Genomic DNA, 16,145 nt, shown 5'->3' with positions numbered 1-16,145 from the left:
CAGCTTGGGCCCGATCCCCCAGGGAGCGGGCCTAAGCCAGCAGGTGGACATCCTCCAAGGGGTCCCAGACTGCAAGAGGGCATAGGCCAGGCTGAAGGCCCCCCTCCCTGAGTGCACAAATTTTTGTGCACTGGGCCTCTAGTATATAGATAACTAAGATTAGTTCTCTGAGCCCAGACACAAGGCATCACTCGCACTAGGTTTAGGAAGGGCACTCACGTGAGTTGGTTGATGGTGTGGTAGACGTCACAGGGGTCAAATTCAACTGGGAGATGTCAAAGTCATCACAGTCATCTGTATCCTGTGCCACCCCAACTTTGCTGAAGTAACTGGAGAAGGCCTCTGAGGTACAGGTGAGGGAGGGTTGGTCGGGTTTGCGGGAGGGCACGGGTGGAGGCTGGGCCATCTGGAAATCCTTAAACATTTCTTTCCCCATTTTCTGTCTGGGCTTGTCGGTCTGTGGACTTGACTTGGCGGAGTCACCCGTGGCTGGGACGGTTGCGAGGGGAGTGAGGGGACCTTGGAACATGGCGGCTGGCAAAGGCATAACAGTTTGTGTGGGCATGAAGGCGGCTGGCGGAAACTGCCCGGCCACAGCTGGCCAGGGCTGCTGAGTGGCAGGGAAGAGACCCGGCTGGCCCCATGCGATGGGCTGAGCCCCTGGCATCACCTGAGCGACTGGTGGCTGAGCACCCATGGCGATCTGCTGTTGGACGAGGGGCTGCTGGCCCCAGAAGGATGGGAGGACGGCGCCCATGGCAACGTAACCTGAAAGGTGGAAAAGGAAAGTCAGGCATCCTGGGAAGGAATGATTCCTGGAGTCAGGTGACTGACCAAAAGGTACTGAGCAAACCCCTGAGTGTCCAGCTGTGTGCTAGGGACTGGGGATGCAGGGATGACTAAGACAGAAGTCCCTGCTCTCATGGAGCCTGCCTGCCAGAGCAGTGGTCAGGGAAACCTCTCTAAGGGGATGACTCGTAAGCAGAAACTAGACTGCAGTGAGAGAGCAAGCCAGGCAATGTGTGGGGGTGAGAACAATACTGCCAGTTGTTAAAGGCTTCTGACATCACACAGCCTCCACAGCCAGCGTGTCTCAGTGGGAAGGGCAGAGGACTAGGAACCAGGCCTGGCTGGGTTTGAATATTGCCTCCCCTTTTTGCTAGACCCAGCACTTCATCCCCATTTTCAAATCTTTTTTCCACTGGCACCTTTTCCTCCAGTCAATGGAGACAACACTCAACTTGCTCTCTCTCACCTCTGCTGGTCCATTTGCCTTTAGAAAGCATCTCCTACTTCTTCGTGTGTCTACCCCTTATATACTCTTTGAAACTCAGTTTAGCATCACCTCCCTGTTCCCTGACCTCTTGGCTCACTGGTTCTCCTTCTCTGAGCTTCCACAGTCCTCATGTTCATCTCTCTCATGGCACTTGTCACACTGCCTTGTAATTGCCTGCTTATTCTGTCTTCCCTCTTAGACTAGAAACCACCTTCTAGCAGAAACGCTTTATTTTCTCTCCCCTAGCCCTTGTGTCTAGCACAGTTTGGGGCACACATTGGCTGCTCCATAAAAGCTTGAGCTGGGGAAAGGCTCTCTATAAGGTGAGTGAGTCATAGTAGAATGAATACCTCACTGCATCCTTCCAGGGATGCAACTAGACTCCAAGACCTGTAAGTGCTGTGATCTCTGGTGAATCTACTGTTGGTGGCAGGACATTTTCCCCCCCTCCTCATCATTTTTTTTCCTACAATCTACTGTTGGTGGCAGGACATTTTCCCCCCCTCCTCAAGGGAACCAACAGATGGATTGTGCACACTTTTCTGGAGAGAGCTATTAGCATGTCTCTGTGGCTTCATGCCATCTGTTTCAGACCAAAGTACAATATTCAACAGGAAAAAAGGCAGCACAGGGTAACTGGGTATCATGTTGGAGAACATGCAGGTCTCACTTGCTTTTCCTGTGGGGGGCAGTGCCTGCCGCCTGGGCTCCTCCCAGACCTGCTTCCTAGGTGCTCTGGCCACACGGCATCGCACATGCCTGATGGGACACCTCCGTGGCAGGACTGTGGCAGCCCCGGACACAGGGAGCCACTTGGTGGCTGCTACTGCAGCCACATAACAGCTCAGACTGTTTACTCATTAACATTCCACAGCAGAGGGAGGAGGTGCCAAGGAGCATCTGTTTATGCCACTGAATTGAGATCAATCATAAACCTCCTTGCTGTGAAGTGAAGAGAAACACCTGCATCACTGCCTTGCAGTGAGATTTTTAAAAAGTGTTGAAAATTGCAATTTATAATCAGATGCTGGTATATGCTGGGGACATGCTCATTATTTGATAAAAAGAAAAAAATATCAGACTAAAATGTAGGAAAAACACTGAAAACTAAGGGAGTACCCAAATTATATATAGAACTTGCATGGTGCTCTCATCTACATTATTTCATTTGACTGACTGATTGATTCAGTCATTCATTCAGAAATATTCCTACTGGTGCCAGCACTGTTTTAGACTCTGGAGATTCAGTGAAGAACAAAACAGTTGAAAACAATCCTTGCCCTCGTATAGCTTACATTTTTAGAGAAACTGCAGCTTCATGGGGGAGGTTTGATGCAGCTACATAGAGCACAGGGAGCAGAGCAGGGCTCCCGCTGAACAGGTAGCAAGCATCAGGTGAGTGGTTTCTTATGGAAACACTGCCAGGCACTGCTTTAAATATTTTACTACATGTATTAACTCGTGCAATCCTCAGAACAGCCCCACGAGGTGGAATCCTTATTCCCATTTTACAGATACGTTTCCTAAGGCTCAGAAGAGATTGAGCTGAGTATTACACAGCTGGTTAGTGGCGGGGTCTCACATTCTCCAGGCCCCCAGGTTCTGGGGCCAGCTCTGCCATGTGCAGTCAGGAGGCCAAGGACCTAAGCTTTATTAGATTCATTACAAAAAAAAATTCCAAGAAGATAAAGGGAAATAATATAGGTACGACAAGATGAATTTTCTTCTATTGTAGGAATCAGAGTAATAATAATAATAATAATAATAATAATAATAGAATTTTCTACATGAAGCATCTACAAAATACCAGCCTTTTTCAAGGTACTTAACTTTCCATTTAATCCTCATGATATTGTTGCAGGTAACTAATATTTTCAATTCAGTTAGAGAGATGAAGAAACTCTGGCTCTGACAGGTGAAGTAATTTGCGTAAAGCTTATAAATACATGGCAGAGCCAGGATTCAGACCCAGTCCATTGGCTGCAAACGCCTCCCACAGCCTGTCCATTGTACCACATGCCCCACTCCATTGCCCCTGTCCACCTGTCACTGGTGCTACAATTAGGGACAGGTGGACAGAGATGCAATAGCTGCAGAGATTTTTAAGGCCAGTTAAGGAAGGAGAAAGGCAAATCATTTAACACCAACTGAAGCCTAGTTTTGCTCCTCACTGTATTTTAAGTAAAATAAGAAAGCAAAAATATGCTAATTAAAATTAATTTTAGACTCATGTTCTAAAACTTGGAAGCTTGGAAGCAACCTATTCTCTTTTTTTTTTTTTTTTGGTAGCTGTATAAACCAAATCTGGACGTGCGGAAATGGCTTGTCCATAGTTTGCAACAGGGCTGGTCAACCAGAAAGATTAAAATCTAGGCCTTCAAAGCCCTCCCCTGGCACAGGCTTGGGGACAGGCCCAGGGTAGTGCTACCTGGCACAGGCAGGTCATCAGGTGCTTCTCATCAAATATTAGGGCTGGAAGACATGCGCAAGCACCCAACGGAGACCGGAGGAGCCAATCATCCCTCCTGGGCCTGGAGTACTCCTAACCCCGATACCTGCTTGGCTCTCGCCCTCACCACTCCCAGTCTGCTCACGTCTCTTCTTAGTATGAGCCCCTCCTGATTATAACCTCTACTCATACCTGCCCTTCACCTGCTCCAAAGCCCACAGAGCCAGCTCTACATTTTCTCTTTGTCCATACCACTTATCATTGTCTCACATGTTATTTCTATGTTGTTCTTTGTCTCCCTGCTAGGAAGTAAGCTCTTTGCAGGCAGGGATCTGTGTGTGTGTGTGTTGTATTCTCGGACACACCTCAGGCACCTAGAACAGAACCTGGGACACAGTGGGCCCTCAATAAATATCTATGGGACAAATATGCCCGGGAATTAGTGAGTTTAGTGCCTGGGGTTGCCATCACTTGTCCAGCATATCTTCATGAATGATACAGCACAGGGATTCTGAACACAGGGCTGGCAGCACAGGAACATGGTGCATTTCTGATGGAAACTGCTTCTCTTATTTAAAATGACACACAAGGAAATTTAAAGATCCTTTTTGGGTAAAGAAAACTATTCCTCACCATTATCCTGTTTTAAAAGTGGATAAAACATTCAATTGGGAAACTTAGCAACTGAATACATTCTAGGCTAGAATTGCATCTTCTAAATTGTAAGCAGATCCAGTGGCTACTGACCTTTGCTGCTTCTCAAAGTTCCTGGTGATCCCTGGGCTCATGAGGAGTAAGTGTAACTATTTCAGAACAGGGTCTACATTTTTAATTCACTTTGAATAACAACAAGGTTTATATTTGGTGGCAAGAATTTGTTTCTAACACTGTGTAATTAAAAGTAATTATTTATAGAAAAAAAATGCAAGAAGATTTGTATTCTAGAATAGTTAAACTCCATTTCCTATTTATAAGATTACAGTAGAAAAAGAAAGATGAAGCTATGAATTTCAAATATGTAGTTAATGAAAGCGAAAAAGTCTAAGTCTCCCCCACATGCAAGAAGCAGAACTAGTCCCATCTTTGGCTGTGTCCACGCCATGAAGACTGGCCACATGGAGTGCCTGATGCCATCCAAACGAGATGCCTGAGCTCCCATGATTTGTAGCTCACCTTTAATACTGTTCCTGTTGTAAAGTAGTCTATGCTTTTCATAAAAGAATATTTGGAAAAGAGAACAAATACTTTCTGAATCAGCGGTCGCCAACCTTTCAGACCTCATGGACCACCGGTTGGTGACCGCTGTTCTAAATCACTAACAGCCCCATCATCCTCCCAATTCACCGTGAAGTAGTTTGCTCTGTCCCTTAGGTTTCCTGTATGGGGACCCTCGCCCTCCTGAATCTCCACCAAACCAGGAGGCAGATCACGTCTGTCCATCAGAATGCAAGAGGTCTTTGGAGAACAGACTCACCCACTCCCCTTGGCCACCTCTTCTCCTCTGGCTCAGACAGACAGGAAGAAATGGACTTGCGCTGATCTGCATGGCTGTGTGTGCACCAGGCTCCCTAAAGCTAATCACCTGAGTAACATGGAATCTTGACCATTCCATGTGAAGGCCATCACTATATTCCAGCCAGCAGCATATCAGACCTCTTTGAAAGGCACCACCCCACCCGCCACCCCATGGCAGCTTCTCAGTGTCACCTGAAGAGTTACGAGAGAACAGTGCTTCCACAGGTGCTCTGGAACATCTGGCGGCTGGTCCAACCCTTTCTGTAAAGGAAGGGAAGCAGGTGGAAAAAAGAGGGCTTACCTGAGGGTACAGCAGCAGTGCCAAAAGATACAGAACCAAACATGTCTGCACTCGCCGGAAGTGTCTGAGATGAAGAAGGGATAAAGGCATCACCTGGAGTTGCAGGAGTCTGTCAGAAAGAGGGGGAGGATGCATGAGGCTCCTGGGAGACCTGGCTCAGCGATCATCCAGGATGGGAGGCAGCTGGTGCAGGAACGTGTGTGTGTGTGTGTGTGTGTGTGTGTGTGTTTGCGGGTAAGGGGGATGCTGCAGAAACCAGCCAGGGTCCGGCCATTTAGGTAGTGTGCAAACCACTAGCTGGTTACACAGATTATCTGTAAAATGGGCAAAGTGATACCTACTCCTAGAGCGACTATGAGGATTAACTGAGGTCATGCATTCAAATCACTCAGCACCATGCTGAGGCATATAGTAGGTGCTCAGCAAACGAAGGCCAGTATTGTGACTATTTAGTTTGAGCCCCTACCCCTTAGGGGTGTTTTCAGGCCTTCAAATTATCCCATAATACCTGGCTTTCCTCCTTTAGATGCAGTCAATCCAAATTGACATAATCCACTCAGAATCTACTACTGTGCACCCACCAGCTCTGGGCTTGTCACTTAAAACAGTCAGTAAATAGTTGTTGACGAAATGAACAAATAAAGTTTAGGAACTGGAGCAGAGGTCCTTGTATCTTGGTGCCTCCCTGAATCTTGCCTGAATATTCACTTGCAAGAAGAAGTGTAGATTTCCAAGAAGATACTTTAAAAAAAAATGCCTGAGCTGGAAACTGCATAGTGCCTGGCCCAGGCTGGGGTTCCAGGAAGGTCTGTGGTGTGAACTGTTGGGGAAGGTGAGGGGCACTGAATTAAAGCCATCAGTGTGCAGTTTCTTTTTAAAGGTCCTCCCCTATTTACAGAGGCCCTTTGCCTACAGTGTATATCTGTTCAGTGACATAACATTCTTATACACCCCCCCCCCACACACACACACCCTGAGGATAGACTGGGGCAAGCAATTAATCCTGAAACCATGGCGATTAGACAAGGCCGTTTAGACTAGCAGCTTGTGAGAAGAAGGGCATTGTTCTGAGGATAATTAAATACCCATTTGGACTGCACTGGGGTTCAGGGCCAGGAACACAGCCATGAGATGCTGCCGTAAGCACTTTTAAACACAATCAACATCATTCCCTTTTTCCCTACGTGGTGAGTCACATGCCCTCTATGGGCCTCAGTCTGCTCATCTGTAAAATGAAGGGAATAAGGTTAGAAGATCCCTTCTGGCCTTTCTAGCTCCATAGCCCAGGGTTCTGACATTCCCAGTGCCCAGGACACAGCTGTTTCGCCCAGGGATGGAGCAGGGATGAGACTGGCTAGAGCTGCCCGGCTTCCCTGGAGACAGGAGCTGCTGTCCCCGCCTTCATGGCTGCTCTGGGCATCAGGTGTTGGGGGCAGAACAGCTGTGTCTAGATTCCCTGGCGGCAGCTGGGGGCAGCAGGGTCTCATGCCATCTGTCCTCAGTGGTGAGGTTACAGCCTTTTCTCTGTGAGGCGCATCTCGCCAATAAACCACAGCACCATCCCTGGGTTTGCACAACTGCGCAGTGCCCTGGGGAGCTGCCCTCTGCCAGCAGCTTCAGCTGGTGCAGCTGTGCTGACTGAGCCCCACCCACCTCAGGGAGTGGAGAGTGGGGGGAGGAGCTGAAGGGGCCATCTAGCTGGCTCTGTTTGCAGTGGCTGCAGGGTGGCCTTTGAATGCACCCAGTTCTCTGGGTTTCTATTTGGTTTTGGTTTTAATACCCTTTTTTCTTCTTTTCATTTTCAAATGAGGGCTTCCTGCAACCTCTGTCTCCCTGCCAGCAACGACTGAGGTGCCTGCTGAACCTGGAGCTGGAAATCAAGCTTTGTGAGCTCAGTAAAGCCAGCAGGAAGGTGGGAGAAAGAGAGGAAAGAAAAAGATAGAGAGAGAAAGAGAGAGAGAGAGAGAGAGAGAGAGAAAATCAGAAAGAAAGGAGAGAGGGAAAGGAAGAAAGGGTGGGGAGAAGATGCTTCCTTTACTGGGCTGACCACCTGGCCATGCGGGTAGGTGCTGTCAGATGCCTCATGGCCTTGCTGTCCTGTTGAGTTTCCTGCCCTATTCCCAGCTAGGTAATGTGCTCCTGCAGGCAGCGGCCACATCCCATTCATGTCTCCGCTGCCCAGCATAACAGCAAGTCCCCAGGTGACCTGTAATTGCTAATGCACGGATGTATCTATTTCTCAAAACAGAAGCCTGTATCATAACTCCTCTTAAAAGATAGCCTAGGAAATTGAGATTTCGAATCACTAGTTATTTTTCCCAGATCACACAGCTTGAAGGAGCCAGGGCTGACCCCCGCCATCAGGCCTCTGCTACAAAGCGCACATGCTTTTCCCTGGGAGACCGAAGAAGGGAAGGACAGGGATGCCGGGCACAGAGGGCAGTGCATACTTACGGGGGGAGAGGTTATATCAGGAGGGGTGGACATGTCCCCAAAAAGTTCTAATTGGGTCACAGCCTGAAAAGACATAAAAGATAATGATGTCACCAGGAGGAATACTGCTGCTGCGGGGGTACTTCTTGAAACACAGCATCCTAGGAGGACGAGTATTTCTCTTTCTCAACATCCCTACATAAATAATAAGCCCAGTTGGTCATTGCTACACCTCATGACCCTAGAGACAGCACCTGGGATGCCGCCAGAATCAATTCTTGCTTCAATGTGTCTGGCTGTTTATCCAGACTCAGTCCAGGAGATCTGCGCTTGGCCGCCTCCCATCAGCAATATAAGACCCTTCACATGTATTTACCACTGATGCCAGCGCTGTCTCCCTTCTCCAGGAGATAACACAAGAAGGCAGTCACATCATTGGTTTTTCTTTCATGCGTTTGTTCACTCGTATACTTAGCCCTTCACACACTAAGTACAGTAAGACAGACTTCATGGCCACCTCTCCATGCATGCCCCCAACAACAGTGACCCTGAGAAGAAGGCATCATCATCATTCTCATTTCTACAGATGAGTAAACTGAGCCTCACAGAGGTGATCTCACAGAGGCTAAGACTTAAGTTTTCTCCACGTGGGGTATGTAGTCAGATAACAGTCCCTGAAAATGTCTGTCTTGAGAATAAAAAATATAGTTGGAGGAAAAGAAATCATAGTATTTAATACCAGGAAGGGCATCAGAAACAGCCCAGTGTATACACTATTAATCAGTCCTCAGAACTCCATGGCTGCAGACACTGTGTCATCTACATTCCCCTTCCATCACCCAGGAGTGTCTGAGTGACGCCAGCCAGTAGCTGTGGAGGAACCCTTTAAGATACACTTAGAAATGAATCTGCAGACTCTCCCAGCTGCAGAGACCATGGGGAGTCCCCGGCCAGGATCCCAGTGGCCTGACTTAAAGTACATAATCATATGCTTTGTGCAAACCTGCCCACTGAGGGAAAAACACTCTGCTCCTCTTTGGATTGCACAATTCTTATCAGGGGAACCTAAAACCACTCAATAGAAAAAACAGGGCGCATTCGCCTGCTTGCCATGCAGGGCCCCTGCACCTGAATTCCTATCTCTACAACTCACCATGAAGAAGGGAACGCTCTCTCCTACAGAAAGGTGAGGGGTTCTGGCTGCTGGACAAGGTGTCCACCTGGGCATATGTTTGGGTTCTATCACCTCCGATCTATCTCTGCCACTCCTCAGAGCTGCAGTTCCCTCACCTGGGCAATGGGGATGGTAGTATCTCCTTTGCAGATTTATTGACAACACTAATAGCAGGACTTTCTTTGGAGTTCGGCGAAGCCCGGTTTAACAGGTACCAAAGGCTCTTTTGGCTGAAAGCAGCTTAGCCTGGCTAACTCACATTCAACTCTTCCCTTTAAGCTTTCAGATGAGCAGTAGTGCCTGGCATAAAGCATGGCCCTGTGCATGGTGATTTCCTTCCCAACCATGCAATGCTTTTCCCGTACACACCGGATGAGTGGTAGGTGGTGGGCACTGTGCTAGGTGCTGGGAACAGAATAACGAGAAATGCCAAGTTCCTGCCTGCAGGGAGCTTACAGTCTGGTGGGACAACCCATAGACAGAGTTAATTTCAAGGCGTTGTGGCAGGAATGGCAAGAGACGTCTCCATGGGCCAGCCTAGGAGAGACCAGCCAGCTTTTGGCAAAGAAGCTCAATGAAGGTTTTCTCAAAGAAACAGCCCTGATCTGAGTCCTGAAGAAGAGGAGCAGTCACCCAGGCAACCAGGATGAGGAGGGGCCATCCGGGCAGATGGAAATACAGGAGCAAGATGGGTAGCGGCCCCAGGCTATCTAGCAGTTTGGTTGAACCAGCAAGGGTGGAGAGAGGAGCAGGAGAGGAGACCAGCGAAGGGGACAGGGCCCAGCTCGTGTGGGACTCAGCACATTTCAGTCTTTTCTGCCCACTCTCTACCAACCTGATTCTCTCCCAGAGGATAATGGTCCAAGGTAACGAGATGGTAACAGGGTGGCCAGCATGCTGGGTGCTCTCCCAAATCTGGCTGGACCCTAAATACTCCTTGTTTCCTTAGCTTGCTTCCATCATTTTACATTATTTGGTGAAACTATGCCAATCCTTTAGGCTTTCTCTCAAATTCACAGGAGTAATAACTCTAACTCAAATGAAGCTTCTGGGCTTCCTACAATTGGAACTCGGTGCTATTAAAATGGTCCCCACTATCTTCACTGGTAGGAAAATATTAAAATAAAGTTAATAATTAAGTTTCACAATTTACATTTCAAATGTGTTGACCTCAGGGCACACTGTTGCTAACATCGTTCATATAATTTACTGGCTCATTTTCTCCTTAAACACAACTTTATTTATTTATTTATTTATTTATTTATTTATTTATTTATTTCCGTTTTTAAAGATGAAAACACAACGTTTAAAATAACTCTCGTTCTTGAGATGTAGACTTCCCCCTGCCTGATGGTTTTCACTCAAGGACTGAATGAGAAAAGCATGCAGAGGCATAACACATAGATTGTTATTTCATTCCATTGGACTTGCTGTTTAAATGGAACCTTGAGTTAATTTAAATTTTATATAAAAATGGACTCTTAGGCCATATAATTGAAAATAATTCTAATGGCTATATGTGATTGAGAATCTGGAGTAACATCTATTTTAACAACTTCCTTCCCCATGTTAACCCCAGACCTTTTATTTGTAACCTAACAAACCACATTCCTTCAAATAAGATTGTCATAATGAATCACTTAAGGTTCTGAAGAGAATAAAACTAACCGTCCACATTTGTCAAACATTGTACAGTTTACAATACACTTGGTGATACGTTATCATTGCGTTTGATGCTCACCGAGCCCCATGACATCGGCAGCACAGGTGTCTCTCTCATTGACTGGATTTTGCAGATGAGCTAACTGAGACCAAGAGGTTAAGTGACTTGCCTCTGACCCATGAGCTAACAGAGCTGGGCTTGACCCACAGCCTGAGCAGCATCTCATTTATCTGTCACGTCACAGAGCCTTGGTTACCTTCCTACCCAGTGGAAGTCCAGCTCCATTGTGCTCTCTAACCGGCAGCCGAGCTCCTAAATGGTCTGCCACGAGTCACATCCATCTGAAGACATCACCTGGAAGGCCGGCTTAAGGTGCCTCCTTGCCTTTCCATTACTAGCACTTCAGACATATTCAGGCGAAGAAAGACTTGGCAGTTGCTGGCAGATTCTGCCCCTTCTTTAGGCCTGGCATTGTCCAGGGTAAGAAGAGTGACAGCGGAAGATGCCAAGGCCAGAGACGGAGAGGATGGGTAGCTTGGGTGTTGATGGGGCATCCCATCAATGTCTGCATCAGGCCTGTCCCTCCACAGCCATCCTTTGATATGAACAAGTGATGTTTTCACAAGAGTATCTGCCATGTTACACAACCACTATTCCAAGGTTAGCCTCTGGGTCCTTTGTTCAACTAGAACGCATGGGCCACGAAGTTTCAATCGCACTGTACGTGCGTGCCCGCACGTGGTATTTTGTGGAAGAGCCACACTCAAGGGGCCAAAGAGCCACATGTGGCTCACGAGCTGCAGTTTTCCGACCACTGAACTAGACTATGGCAACTAGACTCCTAGCCCCTCCTACAGAGAAATTCTGAAGGCACCACTGCTGAAGGCTGAGATGTCCTTGACCGACCCCAAGTCACATTCTTACTACCTATGTTTGGAATCAGGAGGTCCTTCATTTAGGAAAAGTATGGCACATCAGCTACTGTGCCAAGAGCAGGGAATACAGGGAAGAATGAGGCACGTTCCTGCTCCTACTCTCATGAGCTGGTTACCTGAAGGAAAAGCAGGCCTACAGACACAATCAGGGTAGTGCCATGAGCCCAGAAGCACAAGGGCTATAAAAGGAAAGGCCACCTCAGGCCTTTGCACATGCTTTCCTCCTACCTAGAACACCAATTCCTTCCCCCATTGCCTGTCCACCCATCATCTTTCAGGGGACAAATTAGAGGACTTTTCCTCCCCACTGGGAAATGTCTCCTACTCAGTTTGCACCCCATTGCACTACTCAGAACAGCTGGGTGATACTTTTATTTCAGTGGTCTCAACCTTGGATGCACACTGAAATCACCAGGGGGAAAATACTGATGCCTTCTTCACACCCCAGGAGATTCTGTACAGCCTAGAACCTAAAACTTTAAAAGCTCTCCTGGTGATTCTAATTTGCAGCCAAGGTCAAAAACCCTAGAAGCCTCCCAAACACCCTCAGGGGTGATCATATTCATTGGCCTATATATCAGCCAAGCTGTATACTAGTAAATATTGGTTGTAAACCAGTACATCTACTTCAGGGTATGCTGACTGTAGAACAGTCTTGCGTGTCTTTTATTCCCAATGGGGCACTTAGCACATGCTGTTTCTGTGTTTGAATACCCACTACACTGTCACACTATCTACATTCCCCTAGGCCTGTGGTAGGCAAACCGCGGCTCACGAGCCACATGCTGCTCTTTGGCCCCTTGAGTGTGGCTCTTCCACAAAATACCACGTGTGGGCACACACGTACAGTGCGATTGAAACTTCGTGGCCCATGCCCAGAAGTTGGTTTTCGGCCTGGGCAAGTCTATTTTGAAGAAGTGGCGTTAGAAGAAGTGGGGGTGGACATATAGAGAGGATGAACGAAAGGAGATAGACAAAACAAGTATACAAGACAAGTGTGGATGGGAGAGTTGGAAGGGGTCGACCTCAGCAAACGTACCTCAATCAGATTGAGGATGTTTTTAGAAAAGACCAGCTTAGGAGTACCCTAATTAAGTTAATAACAATGTACCTACCTATATAGTTTAAGTTTAAAAAAATTGGCTCTCAAAAGAAATTTCAATCGTTGTACTGTTGATATTTGGCTCTGTTGACTAATGAGTTTGCTGACCACTGCTCTAGGCCACCCCACCATACCCTACTCTTCCCTCCCCTACCTTCCCTACCCACCCGACCTTATCCTATCCTATGCTATGCAGTGTTGCACTGTATTGTAGTATGAGCGTCTTCCTCTCCACTAAACCTCCAGCCATTTATTGGAATGCCTGGGACCTGTTAGGTGCTCAAAAAATATTTGTTGAATGAAATGAAGGAGTATCACTTCCTGTCCAATACACCCTCTTTCACATACACATGCACACATGCACACACACATGCACACATGTGCACACACACATACATAAACAGTTATTATTTGACCCTATTGCAGGGCCCACCAGGACTCATCCTGGGAACACTAGAACAGAGCCGAGACAAGCTCCTGCTTCTCACGCAGGCTGGGTGGGGATGCTATGGGATGCATGTCAGTGACCAGAACAACCCTCACTTAAGAGCCTGGAGGCCTTACCTTCGTTGCCTCAAGAATCTCATCAATGTCCGCAGGCAGGTTTCTGTTCTGTAAGCACAAGGCATGACTATGAGCGTGAAATGAACGATGGGCAATGACATGAAACAGCTCACAGGGCCCTTGCACTCTTACCGGGGTGGCCGCAGCAAAGCGTTCTTCAAAGTCCTCCATCGGCTGGCCATTCTGCAAGTGGAAGGGGTGATGAATGAGGATGAAGTGAAGGACACACACACGATATGGATTAATGAGTTTGATGAGGATGGTATCTACGGCTTATGCTCCCATGGCCTCAGTGGCAGAAGCTGTTGCCAACCTTCTGCGAAAACCCTGGAATGTGTTCCCAGCATAAGCAGATGACCAAACAGAGGACTGATTAGGACATACAGCAGTGGTTCAAAATTCATCTTTCCGAAATTACAGACATTACCCAGCCAGTCTCAACAGTGGCAACAGATAAGACCATGTTTACCCTTGAGATTTTTGTTTTAAAAGACAAAAATGTCATCTGCTTTAGCAGACCGAAGTCTTTAGAGCCGCCTGCAAACAGCTGGTTTTGTAGGTGCCTTTGTGCCCACTGTCCCCTCTGCTTGAAATCTCTTCCCTTCACCCCTGCATGTTCAGAACTCATCTAATTCCTCAGACCCTGCTGAAGGGCTACCTCTTCCATGAAGCCTTCCCTGATCTTCTGAGTTGAAACTCCTCCTCTGAGAATAACAGCACATCATCTGTGCTGACCCCATGGTGAGCTTCCCGAAACAGGGACCGCGCTGTATTTACTTTTGAATCCCCAGAGCTAACAGAGGGTCTGGCACACAGCAGTGTCCAACAACACATGAATGAATGCATGTTTTACAAGCAGCTGGTTGTTGACCAGATCAAATTGTTTTAATTTTTTATTTTGTTGTTTATAACTGTCGCGTGTTTCACTAAACTACTCCAAAATACTGCTGTCTCAGGACCCATTTTGTGTGGCCAAGTGGCCTGCAGGGGCCTTAAACTGGCTCCAACCCCTGTGGGGAGGCATGTCCCATGAGGATTCCCATGGTAGGCAGTCTGCCCACCACCCAGGGCCTTCCCTCCCCTTGTTACCTCTTACATAAGACCCCAAGCCCTGCTGTGCTTGGTTTGAGTGGCCTAATCCAGCCTTAGCCCAGGAAATGCAGGCACTTCACCCACGGGCCTAATAAAGGCATGTGCCTTAGGTCCTGTGGCTCTCTCAGGCCAGCCGCCTTGACCTCTCCCAGTGACCCCTCCTCCTGGGCCTGTGACTAATAAGCTTCTCTACTTCAATTCTCTTGTGGTCTTTGTTGAACTGCGGCCCTCCATCTGACGCCCCAGGGCTCAACTTAATAAATGTTAATTTAACAAAGTCACCACAATAAGATTTACTATAGATAATATATAATATCTCTGTAAATAGATCTATCACCTTATTTGGTCTATATTATGAGCTAATTATTCTTTGGATGATTTCCAAGTACTATAACATTAATATAAATCTGATACTATTGACATTACAATGAGTTATAATGCACAGGAATCATGGTATCATTTCCTAATTTTTAGGAGAGCTGGCTGTCGGCAATAGAGGAATGGAGAAACCATCACCCAATAGCCTCATAATACTCATCTGTCAAAACTCACTCTCACCCTCGGTGGCAAACGTGATGTTCTGCCACTCAGCCTCAGCGACAAGGCTGCAAAGCAGAGCCGGGGAACCAGCGTGCCCACCACAGCGGGCCTTGGGACCAACCATCAGCCAACTCTGTCATCAACCATTGGCTTCCGCCAGGCACTGGCTCCCCACTAGTCAACTGTGGCTAAGAGCAGAGGACGAGCAACCACATAGGATAACCACATACATTATTATTATTATTTGGCCAGCGGTGGGGAGAGACAGGGAGACAATATTAGTTTAAGCGATCCTGTAATCTGTGGAGTGGCCTAAAAGGTTAAGGTTATGTCGCTACATCCTTTATAAATTCGCACACTTCTTGGGATTTATGGCACAGCCCCTACCAACTAGCTCTGGGTCATAACTTTTAATAAAAACATTTTTTAGTGTCCAAAATCTCATTACATCTGTCCAATATAAAGAAGCAAATAGCTTCAGAGCATGATGGATGCATTAAATAAATTTGAAAAACAGCCTGTGGTCCAGTCTCACAAACCCCCCACCACCTAATGAAAACGCGTGAGGATAACCAGTGCTGGTGTGAGCCCGTCGCTGTCCTGGTGACAGAGAGGTGGCCTTTGGTGAGCTGTGGAGCTGGGGTGTGAGGAGGCGATTTCATTCATCCAGATGGAGCTGGAGACCAAATGCATGGGAGCCAATGCCTCTCTCTGGAGTCCCACAGACACAGACTGAATCCTGGCTGCGCAGTGTGCTGGCCGCATGACCCTCACAGTTTTCTCATTTTTAAAGTGGGGATGATAATCTCTGGAGTCCCACAGACACAGACTGAATCCTGGCTGCTCAGTGTGCTGGCCGCGTGACCCTCACAACCCAATTAGCCTCAGTTTTCTCATTTTTAAAGTGGGGATGATAACGATGACATCCTCTCAGAGGATGAACTGAGATGCGGGTGCAAAGTCTTGTTTGGTGTTTGGCACATAGTAGGTGCTCAATAAATAGTAGTTATTATTAGTATCTCTTCATTCTGTTTCTTTTGACTCATTTTTGCAACGCACAGTGCTTAATGCTAGAAAACTGTTATTATGTAATGTTTGGGG

At 47.3% G+C, this 16,145-nt stretch overlaps 1 protein-coding gene across 6 annotated transcripts in view; it reads right to left on the bottom strand.

Annotated features, from left to right (window-relative positions):
• Positions 1-16,145, bottom strand: part of DAB1 (Dab, reelin signal transducer, homolog 1 (Drosophila)) — a 1,114,147-nt gene that overhangs the window by 16,561 nt on the left and 1,081,441 nt on the right. For 4 of the 6 annotated variants that reach the window (XM_014542563.1, XM_014542562.1, XM_014542566.1 and 1 more), the window contains 4 exons: positions 13,413-13,595; positions 7,996-8,058; positions 5,542-5,650; positions 220-768 (listed from right to left, as the gene is read on the bottom strand). In XM_014542563.1, the coding sequence (XP_014398049.1) occupies positions 220-768; positions 5,542-5,650; positions 7,996-8,058; positions 13,413-13,595 (904 nt within the window). The remainder of the gene's footprint in view (positions 1-219; positions 769-5,541; positions 5,651-7,995; positions 8,059-13,412; positions 13,596-16,145) is intronic. The other 2 variants (XM_014542565.1, XM_005869849.2) reach the window with 2 other exon arrangements.

Source organism: Myotis brandtii, unplaced genomic scaffold (genome assembly GCF_000412655.1).
Source record: "Myotis brandtii unplaced genomic scaffold, ASM41265v1 scaffold304, whole genome shotgun sequence".
Lineage (NCBI taxonomy): Eukaryota > Metazoa > Chordata > Mammalia > Chiroptera > Vespertilionidae > Myotis > Myotis brandtii.
Note: the sequence above shows the minus strand (reverse complement) of the source record. Positions and strands in the feature narration are given on the sequence as shown.